General features: G+C 39.6%; 1 protein-coding gene across 1 annotated transcript in view; it reads right to left on the reverse strand.

Annotated features, from left to right (window-relative positions):
• Nucleotides 1-16,153, reverse strand: part of prkcaa (protein kinase C, alpha, a) — a 75,703-nt gene that overhangs the window by 35,599 nt on the left and 23,951 nt on the right. The window contains exons 3-5 of the mRNA XM_089007141.1: nt 11,663-11,745; nt 1,718-1,829; nt 330-458 (exon numbers count right to left, since the gene is read on the reverse strand). Of these exons, the coding sequence (XP_088863267.1) occupies nt 330-458; nt 1,718-1,829; nt 11,663-11,745 (324 nt within the window). The remainder of the gene's footprint in view (nt 1-329; nt 459-1,717; nt 1,830-11,662; nt 11,746-16,153) is intronic.

Consider the following 16,153-nt stretch of genomic DNA (forward strand, 5'->3'; position numbering starts at 1 on the left):
TGTTTTTTTTCAGCAGAGTGATTGATTGGTGTTCTAAATGGAGAATTGTTTTTATGCCAGACCGATAACTGATAGCAGCAGAGTCAGCCAGGTTGTTAGCTGTGAGATTGACTGCATAATAAGTAGAAAGAATAAATGGCCGGAGAGATTTAATTCAGGTTAATGGTATCAGAGGATTGAGGGTGACTTTCCGAATGAAATGAGATGGCCTTTGTGTAAAATCTGATCCGAGGTCACAGACGAAACAGGCCAATCGCCAGCATTTTCTCCCACAGACAAGTGCACTGGAGCAGCGATGTACCCATTAAGCAAATGACAAATCGACCTACCCGTGACCTGAAGCTTCTCAGCGCTGACTTCACACTTGAGAAAAAGGCGCCCTCTCCTTTCCGTGTGGTCGGTCCCACAAAGGCTGGGCACATTCATGACGCACTGGTTGTGGACGTTCATATCACACGCTGAAGAATAGGATGAAAAAAAATGTTGCGATTGATCTCCATGTTTCAGAATAACATTGAGTAGTGCACACAGATTTTTTTTTTTCAAATAAAAGGTTAATGTTTAAAAATAATTACTATGTATCTTCAAAATACTGTCGTTAATGAGTTAGTAAAAGTTATTTCAATTTTAGGGGCAAAGATTGCTTCTTCCACTTTGTGCTCCATTGCTGATTTATGAAGCCCTTACATGAATTATTCTCAAGTGTTTGAAAAATGGCGACTTTTTTACAGTTTGTTCTTTTTTTGGGATGGGTGATTGGATTCAACTGTTGGTAAATGCAGGGTGGGCCTACTCCGTGATATACATGGTGGTTGGCCACCCCAACCACTTGGAAAAATCCTCAACAATTTGCCTTCAACACCTTTAAAGGACAACCGACATCACTTTTTTGTTTCCTAATTGACATCAGAAAAACATTTTATAGCATCTAAAATACCCAAAACATGCAGTATGATATTTTTAGTCAAATGCAAAACACCAAGAAAAATGACTTAAAGTGTCCAAAATCTGCAAAAAAATGAACCCGGAAGTGGCCAGTTTCAGAAGGTCCCGCCCCCTTGTTCGTGGCGTCACCCCAAGACGTCTTGCCTTGCTGGACAATCAAAACAATGGCTTCAGATTTGGAGAATATACTTTCTTGTTATTCATCCATGTTATGCATACATGTTTGCAATCGATTAAATAATTTAGTCCGTGCTATTTTGAGAAAATAGGGGAGGGAAATGTAGCACTAAAAAAGAGGCAGAGAATAACGAGGCTGATTAATTCCTTACACGGAGCTTTGTCGCCCTGTTCTGCCTCTTTTTGTTGGTACACGAAGTTTTCAGACCAAACAAGTACAGAAAAATGCATTGACGTGACGGAAGGCCTGCTACAATGTGTCCTTTTTTCGGTCAGGGGTGTTCCTTCAGTGACGTAGGGTGAGGACTCGTCATCAACTCAAAAACAAGACTTCCTGAATATTCAGCGCGAGTCTTAAAAGGTAACATATAGCTATATGCGGTGGAATCTTTGTAAAATACACTCAGTAGAAGTCATTTGAAGACATTTTACAAATTATGGACACAACTTGTCCGGAGACGTCGGTTCTCCTTTAAAGAGATATTCAAGGATGAGGCCTCATGTTGTGACTGAGGAGTATAATCAGTATTTGAGCTGTGTTCTACTCTTGTTGTGTGTTAGAATGCATGAGTCGGGCTGCACACATAGCACTCACTATCACACTTCATGCCCTGGTGGATAAGGCCGTACAGCAGAGAGCCACAGTGGTCACAGAAGGTTGGGCTCCCAAACGTATGGATCTTAAATTTATGCTTTGTTCTGGGATCCTAAAGAAAACACAGTGAAAAAGACAAACCAAAAAATGATTTTCAATAAACACAAACCTAAAAAATTGGACACACGCATATATACAGTATATCCAGAATGTGTATATATACATACCCACACACACATATGTACAGTTATAAATACACACACCCACATATATAAACACATATACATACACACACACACACATATACACATATACATACACACATTACACACACACAGAATAGAAATGTGGGTGCGTGTGTATAAATAAATAAATATATATATATATATATATATATATATATATATATATATATTGTTTATATATATATTGTTTATATATATATAATAAACAATAACAATATAAGTGTGTGTGTAAATGGATCATTATCAAACACATCCATGATTGCATACGTGCGCAAAGCATCGTGAAGGTGCATGTTTTACATGACACAACAGACAGGGTTGTCGCTGCAAACAATTCAACATTGGAGGATGTCTGAATTACTGAGCCATTTGCTTTCTTGCAGACACAAAAGGCCCACCTCTTGAGCACTTTGCACATTGTACAATGAGGAGACTGACCACAGTATGCACTAATAACGACAAGCTGGGGTTGACAGACAGTGCAGAAGGGAGGGAGGGGTCGGTACAAGCCAGCTGCACTTAGTCATGTCCACCTCCGCACAGCTGATCATGAAGGACTATCCTCTTGTCATTTCACCTCTTCTTTGTTCCTTCTTCATCTAAAGCTCAAACAAGTGATAGCGACTGATTAACAGATGGAGCACTTTTTTCCCCTTTTCTTTATCAACAAACACAGCAGCACAGTGAAATAGTGGTTGGCACATCACAGTTCTTTGAATCTCAGCTGCCGATTTACAGTGTGGAGTTTGAATGCTATCGATATGCTGTTGGTTTTCTGTGATTACTCCCAAAAATACTGCACACAAAAACCGAAGAAAAAAAGTAAACAGAATTGCCTCTGAATAGCCCATAATCTCCAGGTACGCTTGGACTATATTATATTTCCACACAAACTACTATAGTAGTTTGTGTGGAAATATTATGTGTTAAAAGGGTTAAACTTTAACCCTGATTGATTGATTGGACTTATATTACTTACAAAGGTAAATAAAACAACGTTATTATACAGTACAGTTTATTTCTTTAATTACAATACAATATCACGTTTATTATACATAATACATAAGGTATATTTTGTGTATTTCTAAGGCTTATTTGGTAGAAAATTCTGTTTTATGAGGACCTGGGAACGGATTATTCTCATTTTAATGCTTTCTCATAAGAAATAAATGTTTGCCAGATGAACTTTTCACCTTACACACAATTTCTGGGAACATTAATACTACTAGGTTATTTTTTTTCAGTTTGGGTCGAAAAATCTCTCATCAATGGAAAAAGAAGCTGTTTTAATGAAGTGCAATGCACTGTGAGTCAGAATGAAATGGATCATTATCAAAGAGGAGAGGTCGCCAATACAACCTGCCTGCATCCCACAGAGTCAAAAGAGTCCCACCTAGTGTGACATTTGGCTGCCTGTGTGTGAGTAACATGAAACAAACACATTGTCACTATACGTCCATTATTACCTCAATCTCCCATCTGATTCTCCCTTTTCCCCTTTAAAGTAATCCCCCCCGCCCCTCCATTTTTAACCGTTGTCTCTCACGCGGTGACATTAGTAGTGTAGCTGAATGGAGGTTATTCCTTGAACCAAGCTTTTAACATGATTGTGAATGTTACATGGGCTCCCCTTGGATTATCTAGTGCAATTTACTTGAAACCACTCTTGTGTCAATAAACTTACACTTGGTCCAATGATGGTGTGCAATGACATTAGTACAACTCTGAAAAATAACATTTGCAGAACTTGGAATTCGAATGCATCGTTAGAGGTGACCTACCTGCAGTTTAGCACCTCTGCAATAGAGTTCAAAAGTTGAGTTTGGATGCTGGGATTTCCACCGATATCTCGTAGGTTAGCGGTAAATTAATTTAACCCTCTCAATTAACTATGAGACTATGAACAGTGAGGCTGTGATTGTTATGCTACTGGTCCAGGATGAACCCCCTTTCTTGCAAAAGTCAACTGGGATAGGATTTAACTCCAACCCTAATGAGGATGAATGAATCAGAAAATTAATGGAAAGCTTTTTATTGGAGTTTTGATGCCCAAGGGTTTGAAATCTGGTTGAGTGATTGCCTCCAGCTAAAGTTGCTATGCAGGCTAATCATGTTGGTCAACAAGTTAACAAAAAACGCTACAGGTCTAGTCAAACCATTTAATTGTATTAAACTTTTCAAGGTACTTTTGTTGATAGTCGTCCAGATATTTTGCATAAATCAGGAGTAATTTTCTAGCTCTCAAAATAAATTTCAGAGCTCATTAACTAATAATCCAATTAATATTGCCAATTGAAAATAGTTATTGTAGGTGCTAATTTATGTGTCACTTAGTAACATTGCAGCAATAATGGAGTGTCGCTTTGCCATATGACCCTGTCAATATTATTATACTGCAGAGCTTCACATTTCAATTACACTTCACGTCACATGAATCAGATTTATCTGAAGTCCCCTTTCACTTGCAGACACGTGCACCGGAAAAAGGAAAGAAAAAAAAAAAAAGCAAGAGCGTTTATTCGACACCTTTGAAAAATACACGCCGTATTGACCAGCTGCTAATGCTCCCTTTCAGCAGCTAAGACGAGCGGAACTAAAGTTGAAAAGGTTAGTCAGTAGAGAACAAACTGGAGTTATCATCCATCTCAACTGGAGGTGTGAGGCTAGACAGGGCTACTATTTTTAGCCCATAAATCACCACCCTCATTCCTCTTGGCCTTTCACTAAGCTGATGAGTGCTGAGAGGATGGGCAGGTTGTCATTGCAGCTCACGGGGGGGTTTTCCTTCCTGTGTACTAACTGTTAACATTTATCTGCAAGCAATGCATAAAATGATATGTGACATTGTAAGAACGGTTTGGCCTGACTTGTGTGTTTATTCATTAAAATGCCGCTCATTCTGTCCAGTCACGGCGAGGAAGCAGCTGAAGTACGGAGGTTGACTTCAGGAACGGTGACGTCACTATGGACTGATCACAAGTCAACGCGGGGGTTGCTGGAGCCGATCCCAGCCGTTTTCGGGCACCAGGCAGGGGACACCCTGAATTTGTCACCAGTCAATCGCAGGGCACACTGAGACAAATAAACATTTGCGTTCACACTCACACCTCGGGACACTTTGGAGTATTCAATCAGCCTGCCGTGCTATATATAGTAAATATATATATATATCAGTATAGTCTCGTTAGCCCGATAAATATATCGATAGTCCCGGTTATATCGATATATTTCCCTGTTTGCATGTAATTTTCTCCGTGCGTGCATAGAAATAGTATCGATATAACCGGGACTATCGATATATCCGATATCGATATAACGAGACTTTACTGTATATATATTGGAAAGTGGAAGAAAATCGGAGGACCGAGAGAAAACCCACACGGGCCCTGGGAGACCATGCAAAATCCACACAGGACTCACGACCTCGTCACTGTGAAACTGGCATCCTAACCACTCGACTACCGGGCCTTCTAAAAAGATTCACAATGAAGCAAAACTAAACTTCAGCCATTGTGCTGTTTAGCATGTTAGAGTGTGAGGAGAGATTGTCGGATGTGTAATGTAAAATCCTCCGATTTACTGAACCGTTAAAAATATGTATATAGTGCTGTCATGGTCATACGTTTTTGGTACCTGAGTGTGAGTCTTTAGTTTTGAGGATCTGTCGACACACAGGATCAATCTTCCCGTTGATTTCATGCATCAAGGACATCAGCACCATTTGTACCTCTTTGTTTTGCACATGGATAATTGTACCAACCGTTAAGATGTTGTCCATCAACCTACTTCCATCATCACTGTATTTTACAAGGTTACCAAAACGTTCTCATACATCTGTGTACGCTCTCAGTCGTACAGGAGTGGTCCATCGATGAAAAGGTTTCTTCAGCCGTCATCTGTACTTCTTTGTAGGTGTCGGACGTTTCGCTTCTTATCCAAGATGCTTCTTCAGCGAACTAAAGTCTTACTGGTAGTTTCGGCCCTATATATATCCCTACTGTCCAGACGTGGCGGTGCCGGACTCTGCTATGATAGGTCCCTGCTCACAGGTTGGGGGGAGCAGAGGACTACTCCCTATGGCTCCACTGATGACTGGCCTGATTGCCCTATTTGCCCTAGTATCACCTCATCAGCATAACTAATCCTATGTTGCCTAAGCATTCTGTTGTACGAACGATCCAAATTGAACCTCACACCACCATATCGGTTTAGTGAAGGATTTAGCTGTTATATGAAAATGGCTTCTTTTACTCCTCTTTCGAACCATCTATGTTCTTTCGCTAAGATTTTAACCTTGTTGTCGTGAAATGAGTGGTTGCTAGCTTTTAGGTGCGTATGTACTGCCGATTGAGGACCACTAGCGATGTTTATAGAGTCACACATGTGATTTACATGATCCCGGTGAGTTCCTCTCTTCCTTGTTTATGCTTGACCACCGATAGTCCCCAACCAATACATGGACCACGTGGGTAGCAAATTGTGGCACGTAATCCGCACCCAAAATGACTAGTTGCACCATTATTGACAAGCAAACCTCATCTGTTTGTTGTACAAGTTAGTGCTTTTCGTTTTATTGCACACACATCACATCATCGTTGCCACTGTGTCCCTTCTATTGTACTGCCAAGTGCCTTGTAAAATGAAAAAAACATCAGTGTGGAATATCCTTTGTCTGTTTTAAGAAGATAGCCAAAACCCTCCCATTGCTTGAAGGAAGCGCAGAACTGATGACAGCGCCTCTTGCCTGTGACAAGCAACCATCCCTGTGGCGCACATGATGTCATTTAGCCCCACGTCTAATCTAGTTTTATAGTTGCAAGCAGGCAGCTAGAGTTGATGCTGTTTTGTTTTTTTTTTTTAAACAAAGATGATTATTTTCCAGGCAAACAAACTTCTGTGGAAACTGTCTCCTCTTGATATACTTGTATATATATTTGTGCGTGTACACATGTGCGTGTGTACGTGATAAAAGAGAAAACAAACGCCATTTCAGTGTGGATTACCTCTAGTCATATACAATAGTCGGCAGGTTAATTGGACATCATTTATGGGGCAGCCACACACCCGCGCAAACCCAAGCACAGCAAAGCTCTCAGTTTCATCTGGTGAGCTTTGTGGTGAAAGGGGAAGCTTCTGCATTATTGATGCTCCGATCATCTAAAACACTGAAGTCACTCATGCTGCTGGTGGTCCTTGCATTACACCTAGCAGTCAACAAGTGTAGCATTTTGTTAAATAAGTGGCTTTAGCGACACAAGTCTCATTCCCCCTGTGGTCTTGCAATTGCATTTGACTCACATTCAAAATGAGATAGATGGACTCATAAAGCCTTCTTTCCACTAAGCAAGACGGTTCTCCACCGACTGGTTCAAATGGTGTTTTAAATCACAATTCGCAGTGCATGCTACATACACAGTTTGCAATAACTTCGACTAGCAGGTACTAGGATGTACTATTTTTCATGCCTAAGAATGTTGGCCAAAGCCAAGCAAATATCACACAAGTGACATAAACTATCACGTCCCCCTCCTTGAGAAGAATTCCTATTTAGGCAAGGCTTTGGTGCAATCTTGTCCAGAGAGAACGGCTACAACAATAATGAGTACAGTACTGGAAATATGTCCCTCACCGTGTCCACCGTGTACAGCCTGCAGCTTCAAAGGACAACCGACATCAATATGATTCAAATAGTTCTGAAGAGGAAAGCATACATGTTTGTAATCGATTAAAGAATTTATTCTGTGTCATTTTGAGGTATCTGGGGGCGGGAATTGTAGCACCAAAAAGAGGCAGAAAATGGCCGCAAAGCTCCGTGTAAGGGATTAATTCCTTACACGGAGCTTTGTCGCCATCTTCTGCCTCTTTTTGGTGCTACACAAAGTTTTCAGACCAAACAAAGTACAGCAAAATGCATTGATGTGATGGAAGGACTGCTACAATGTGTCCTTTTTTCAGTCAGGGGCGTTCCTTCAGTGACGTAACGTGAGGACGTGTCACCAACTCAAAAACAAGACTTCCGGAATACTCAGCGCGAGTCTTAAACGTAAAATATAGCTATATGCGGTGGAATCTTTGTAAAATACGTTCAGTAGAAGTCATTTGAAGCCATTTTACTAATTACACAACTTGTCCGGAGACGTCAGTTGTCCTTTAAAGGGACTCTGGTAATTTTGCTGAGTCTGATCGCATGTACCAGTGAAAGCTGATAAGTGACCCCTAAAGATCTTGTGGTTGCCTTTCAACGGAAGCACATTCTTTTTCAGCATGAGTTATAAAACATCAATGTGAGTCATTCAATGCAGGTAGCCTAGAAACAACAGATTCTGATGAAATTTACTTGCCATGGGAGTTTCTTTTTGGACTGCTTGCCTGGGAGGCAGTATGCCATGTCATAACAGTATGTGTGGTTTCCCATGGCAACAACACTACCAAGCGCACATAAATGGATGTTAAAAAGATAATAGAGGACATTTTGGAGCAAGCGATACCATGTACACACTTCTTTAGAAGACAAAGATTGGGCACCTGGTCATTGAAGTGTTATGAAGTGAAGCAAGAAGCAAGAGTGTGAAGTCATGTGTGAGACTCATTTTACACTCTGTTGCTCTAACACAGAGGCTAATCGGAAACATTTCTGCTGTGTATCCAATCCCTCTGATGGACACTGCAGTTTGATTAGACTGGTTAAGTACGTCAGGTGCATTTTTAGTTTTTTGACTTATTCCTCATTAGAAGTGTGTTTCACTTCAGCAATATTTCTTCTGTGTCTTGATGTCATGCCATAACACCTCACTCAAAGTCAGTTCAGGCTTGACCACGCTAGTCCAGAAAACATATTTTTAAAAAAAAATCCAAACTACAGTGATACCTTGGCTTACGAACTTAATTGGTTCCCAGACAGAGCGTGTAAGGCGAAAAGTGTGTATCCCAGAAATTAATTTCCCATAGGAAATAATCCGTTCCCAGCTCCCCATAAAGCATAATTTTCTACTTTTTAATTTTCTAAGCCTTAAAATTACAAAAATGTACCTTATTTTATGTATAATAAATGTGTTATGGTATTATAACTAAATAAATAAACTGTACTGTATAATTAAGTCATTTTATTTACCTTTGTGATGGCTTGATGGAATGGAGTGGCCGGTTTCATAAGCATTAAACACTTGATGATGAACGTAGCCTTCGTCTTTCACCATCTTGAGAAATGATCCCTTTAGGTGCTTTCTCTGCGATAACTTTACCTAGTTCATCATCAATCGTGTTCCGTTTAGCTGGATTGATAGCTTTTTGCATCAAGTGTACAGATGGCTTGTGCGGGTTATTTGTGGAACCTGATTGATGGAAATTTTAACCTTGCAGTCTACACTTTGCCTTTGAACTATCAAAGTTGAAACAAGTCCAAATTTCACTGTTTTCTTTCGTATGCCAAGGTAAAAAAAATTCATAAATTTAACGTTTGTAAACCGAAAAGTTCGTGAGCCAAGGGGTTTGTAAACCGAGGTATCACTATAGTTAGATACAAAACTTCTTTATCTGAACATTAACTCGAATAAGAGTCATGATTTTATTTGGACCTCTTTAAACCTTTCTAAATGCTTGAATCATGAACTCGCCGGGCACAAACTATTTTTGGCTACAAGGGGTTCGATGTCATCTTTGTAGATCTATTCTAGTCCCTGTCAATGATCTTGAAAGGCACAACTCTGTCTTGTCTCCAGTTACTGAGGCCAATTTGGGCTTCTGTAATGCTGAGAGGTTATACGGCAATATACACATCATGGCCACCAAGCAGACATGCTTGCAGTGTTTCATACTTGGCAAGCAGTGGTTGATTACGTGCAATGACAAGTCCATGAAGATGGAACTCATTGAATCATGTAATTATTTCATTTCTCAAAGAAATTTGATGAGAAAAAAAACGTGTGTGTGTGTGTGTGTGTGTGTGTGTGTGTGTGTGTGTGTGTGTGTGTGTGTTTGTTTTTTGGGGGCGTGTCATAATTTACACGGGTAAATATTACAGAAATTGCAGGAGTTGAAGGAAAGATGCTAATGTTCCAAATCTTGTAGTTTAATCAGCATTTGACTCTAGTGTTGAGTCCAAGTCTCACCCCCGCATTATGGCAATCATTTTCCCTCCCAACACCTGGTGGATTAGAGTTACAGTAAAGTCTCGTTATATCGATATCGGATATATCGATAGTCCCGGTTATATCGATACTATTTCTATGCACGCACGGAGAAAATTACATGCAAACAGGGTCGGATATATCGATAGTCCTGGTTATATCGATATTTTTTTGGACTACCTTGAATATCGATATAACGAGACTTTACTGTATTTACAGTTAAACCTTGGACTCCATCACTATTCTAGGAGCAAGCTCAAGAGGTTTTGAACATGTTTTGAAATCATAACCTGTATTATCGTCAGAGAATAATCTCTTCCCGGAGATTTGGAGGTCGTGATGCACCCACCGAGTAGAATATTTCAATCTCATTTTCTAATGGAAATACCCAAGGATCCCACTGGAACATTGCTATTCAATGAATTGAATTATCCACCTGCTGCTGCTGTTGCGTCTTTGAGTCAATCACACACCTGCTTGACTGCAGTTAAAATGCATCCATGCAAATTGAAATGATTAGATTAGATTAGATAATTTTTATGAACAAACTATACACTACATTTTTATTTCTTCTGTATTCTGTAAGATTATGCCAGGATGCTTTAAAACCATACCACATGAAGTAGCAGATAGTGAATCGTTTTGCGTCAGAGTTTGTCCAAGGTTGCAATGGTATTCACCAGACATTACAAAACAGATTTCACAATTACAACATTTTATCGCCTGCTTGCCACCGTCACACTCAACCGACGCTGATTGAATTCCGGTTTCGCACGTTTATTACCATCCACAATGAATGATTGGGCTATCTAGCTAGCTACCTAGCTGACTATCTATTTGCTATCTATCTATCTAGCTAGCTAGCTATTTGCTATCTATTAGCTGTCTTGCTGGCTATCAAGCTGGCTATTAGCTATCTATCTGGCTCGTTATCTAGCTGGCAAGCTATTAGCTATATATTAGCTGGCTTTCTATCTATTTGAGTTACTTCCGGGTTGAGTGAATGCTGGCGCGTGTCGCTGCCGCTGCTCACCTGCACAAAAAAAATACTGACTGTAAAGTGTTCTTGAGAGTTTTGAAAGGCGCATAGAAATTAAATGTGTTCTTCTTTTTCTTCTTCTTCTTATTATTATTATTAAAGGACAATACATTTTACTCAAAATTTGACGGTGACAACAAAAAACAATGTTTCAACTGTTTGCCAATGTCTGGCAAACATCTTTGAAGACCCTTTACAACCTTGAACAAACCGCTCAGTGAGATACGCGCTTAAGAATGGTGAAAATGATTGAGGTTTCACATCAATGTTCGAGATATTAATCGTTTTTAAAATTGGGGGAAAAAAAAGGCAAATAAAAGTTTTGATTCATGTTTTAAAGACCAAACTCTTACAGTTTTTTGCCATCTTTATTTTTCATTTGCAGAAAAAAAGACATCTGCAATATAAGTAGTGATATATACTTTACCTAAAAATTCAATCTGGCTAAAAATGAAATTGATATGTCTTCATCATATCATCACACCCTCATTTTATTTCCAGAACCATTTAAAATAAATCCAAGTGAGTTACTTACATCTGTGTCTGGCCCCTTATCAGCTCCTGGGCAGGAGAATGTGACTAATTCATGGCACCTCTTGTGGACCACAAAACAGCACACTGCAAAAAAAAAATATATATATAAATAAAAAATATAATAATGGTCAATGGTTAAGATAGATTGCATCATTGTAGATATGGAGACAATAGTGACAGTTATCTAAGGAATGAATTTCATCTGGTCTCAACGCGGTGCCTTGCTTGGAGACAAACTTTACAACATCGAGACAGCACTCACAAAGATGGACAAAATGACACAACTATTCACTCAGCACACATATGAGCTGACATATATTTCAAGGGTTCGTAGGATTGGTCAAACTAAGACAAGGTCATTGATGTAGGTCTGTTGTCGCCACATGGTTGGAACACACATCAAGACAACTCAGAAACAAAAGAAGTGTTAGATCAGTGCATAAGCATCCAGTAGTGCAGAAACCCCGACTAAGGCCAAGCAATAGCATGATGTGGTAGGTATGCTATTAATACAAACAATCAGCAAAAGGCTGCGAAGTCATTTTGGAAATCTCTTTCGCTTTTAAATTAAAAAAAAAACTGAATAACCGTTTGCTAAGGTTTAACTGTTAACAAAGGTTACTTGAGTTTGCTTATGCAGATGGACAGACCCCCACAGTGGAATTCACACAGTGAGCCCAAATTGGCCCTTTCAGCTTATTGGCTAACCCCAGGAATTTGCGGAACCCCCTTGTTCACACACAAAAACAATTTCAACCTGGTCTAGAAGGTTCCCCTAGGGTGCTGGTAAGACTCAAGAGTCTCTGTGGACCAACATGGAACACTTTGAGAGCAATGAGGGACACTCTATGGTGTATTTTCACATTGGTTGAATCCACCAATTCGCCATTGTCATGCTCGTAAGTGCTTCATTTGTGATGAATGATTTGGAAAAAGGGGATTAATGGATGGACAAACAGGAGCTGGTGTTATTGTGCATATTATCTTTTGAGATGTGGTTGTTTCAGTAAAGAAAGCTGGCAGTAATGGCAGCACAGTAGTGTCATGGTAACACACCATCACAATCAATAATTCTGTGTGGTGTGTTCCTGTGATAGGCACTTGGCTAAATACTTTGAGGACTTTAGAATACATTTAAAACCAATTTATGTTTTTCCCCAAATCATTCTTACAATATATTAGGTGATTGGGGAAAAAATAAGCACTCACTAGCATAACAATGGCGAATTGGTGGATTCAACTAATGAGAAAAGACACCATACAGTTGATCCATCCAATCGGCATTCGTGTGAGCACAGCCGTCCCTCATCCTTCTAAAAGTGTTCCATGTCAGTCCACAGAGACTCTTGAGTCTTGCCAGCACTTAAAAGGGCCCTAGGGGAACCTTCTAGACCAGGTTGTATTTTTATTGTGTGTGAACAAGAGGTTCCGCAAATACCTGGGGTTAGCCAAGAAGCTGAAAGGGCCAATTTGGACTCACTATGTGAATTCCACTGTGGGGGTCTGTCCATCTGCAAGAAGACCACTTGAAGGGTCTCGATTGTCCTTTTTCTCTTCTCACTACAGTCTTCTTTGGAAAGCAAGACTAAGCACTGTCTATAGGCAATATGCCACACAGCTATTGCAGCAAAAAATGCAAATATTTAACATAATTATTAGGCATATTAGAAGATGCACCCGCATGTTTCACAGCATGCCATACACACTGTACATCAGATATGCTTTCTCAGTAGAGAGGTGTGGGTGAGAAACATGTCCCACGCAGCACTCGTTTTATTTATATTTCTGCTTGACAAAGATGGTTTTTCCTTGTTTTCATTTTCCAAAATAAAATTGGAATGCACGATGACCTTACAAAAAAGTTAAATACGAACGTTTGACACAAGAAGTTGGCATGGCACCAACAGCCCCTGACTGCAAACTGACAGATAGATATTTCCTCATCTTCACACCGGCATTTGTAAATAAAATGTAGTTGCCATTTGGAGGTGTAATTCTTTGCCTGTGGAGATTTCAAGAAAATGTTCACAAGTACCACTCAGTAACTTGCATGGATTCAGAATTCAGCTAATCCCAACCATCAGCAGTTTTGAAGGTGGAAAAAGTGTGAAGTTGCTGACAATGTTACGTCTATGAAAAGGTCAGTGGTCACTACAGAAAGTGAAGGTTGCCTTAAAGGACAGCCGACATCACTTTTTTATTTCCTAACTGACATCAGAAAAACATTTTATAGCATCTAAAATACCCAAAACACGCAGTATGATATTTTTAGTCAAATGCAAAACACCAATAAAAATGACTTAGTGTCCAAAATCTTCAAAAAAAAAATGAATCCGGAAGTGGCCAGTTTCAGAAGGTCCCGCCCCCTTGTTCGTGGCGTCACCCCAAGACGTCTTGCCTTGCTGGAGAATCAAAACAATGGCTTCAGATTCTGAGAATATGCTTTCTTGTTACTCATCCAGTTATGAATATGATTCAAATAGTTCTGAAGAGGAAAGCATACATGTTTGCAATCGATTAAACAATTTATTCCGCGCCATTTTGAGGTATTTGTGGGTGGGTAATGTAGCACCAAAAAGAGGCAGAAAATGGCGACAAAGCTCTGTGTAAGGAATTAATCAGCCCGTTTCCACAGGCTGATTAATTCCTTACACGGAGCTTTGTCGCCCTCTTCTGCCTCTTTTTGGTGCTACACGAAGTTTTCAGACCAAACAAAGGCCATCAAAATGCATTGACGTGATGGAAGGACTGCTACAATGTGTCCTTTTCGGTCAGGGGCGTTTCTTCAGTAACGTGAGGACTCGTCACCAACTCAAAAACAAGACTTGCAGAATATTCAGCGCAAGTCCTAAAACGTAAAATATAGCTATATGCGGTGGAATCTTTGTAAAATACGCTCAGTAGAAGCCATTTGAAGCCATTTTACAAATTATGGACACAACTTGTCCGGAGACGTCGGTTGTCCTTTAAATGATGGGAAATCAATAGAGCCTTCACACAGACATATTGCACCACCACAACTTAACCATGACTACCCTCTGGTGCCTCCTCAGAGCTATTGGTCAGCACAATCAATCAATAACATGGAACCATGGGTACTAAATTGTATCTGCACCAACTGACTCGTACGACACATAACGACAACAGGCCACACAGGATGGCAGGTTGAAGATGTAGTATGTGGTATGTGCCTCAGATATTCTAAATTAGATGTGGAATCTGCTGACCAAACTTGACGAAACTTGTTGATGACATCATATCTAACTCAGTGTTAGTGTCAGACTTATACATTGTAAATAGCACAACCACCTTATGTAAATACATTTAGAAACAGTATCTCATACTGTATATGCTTTATGCTGTATTTTTATACTTTGCACTATGTAGTTTTTTAATGAGCTATTTTTGCGCGGCTGTACAGTTCAGTCTTCTGTCATTTTTCTTGCACATGAAATACTTTGTTTTCTTCTTTTCAACCGCTCCCCACCCCTTTCAATTTTGCTGCGGGAGATTGAAAATTTCCTCATTGTAGGACTATTAAAATCTTTCTGATTCTGATTCTGATTAAATGGTTTCAATCACATCTGACCTCAGAGCTGAAAGCAGTTTAAATAAATCAGCACAACAGGTTTGTCAAAAAAAAACGGTTGAGCATGCTCCCTGCTTTTCCGGCTGCTCTGGAATTACCAGGAGAATGTTAAAAACGAAGCCAAGTTGCTTTGAGTCCGTGCCAGCTAAGAGAGACTAGCTTGCTAGCTTGCGTGGCTAAATGCTGTCCTTTAATGGCACGGAGCTGCTCCTCAAAGTCACTAATCTTCATTCTTATAAGAATGAACATTTTTTAAAAGGTGTTTTTCGAAGTGATACAATACCGTAAAAGCACTGAATCAATGTCCAGTATGGTTATGAGGTGTAATCTCATTAAATTCTTGAGACGATCAATCACTCACATTGGAGCTATTACAATAATGTGATGTATTAATTGCATCCCAACTATTCAGGAAGACAATATTGCAATGCATTTTGAAAGCTTAAAAGATAACAATTGGGCGAGCAATAGAGGATTAACTCCATGTTTTGCTTTTTGCGTCTTTTGGATCCATTATAACAAAAGTCTAGCTGCCCCTTTTAACAGATAATGCCATGAGAGCTCAACACAGTAACACAACACAGATCTTGCATTGAGGAAGAACCTGTTGATCAAGCTACCTTAATTGGAATAGCATTGATAGAATTTCCACTCTGGTACTTGTTTTGTTGAATGAGTGAATATATGCTCACTTTACACCTCTTTTAATGAGTAAATTGAGGGATAATATAAAATGTTGGACCAGATTCGCTAGGGCATCTTGAGGTATCTTCCACTGAGCAAATCAATTTTTTTTTCCTTTGGGCGCAATTAATTATAAAGCAGGTGAGAGTCAAACGACAGTTTTAAAATCAATGCTCATCGATTTTGACTAGGAGCCACAATATGCCAGAGATCACCAAT

This window comes from Hippocampus bargibanti, linkage group LG10 (genome assembly GCF_051943395.1).
Source record: "Hippocampus bargibanti isolate YZ-2025 linkage group LG10, ASM5194339v1, whole genome shotgun sequence".
In the NCBI taxonomy this organism is placed as follows: Eukaryota; Metazoa; Chordata; class Actinopteri; order Syngnathiformes; family Syngnathidae; genus Hippocampus; species Hippocampus bargibanti.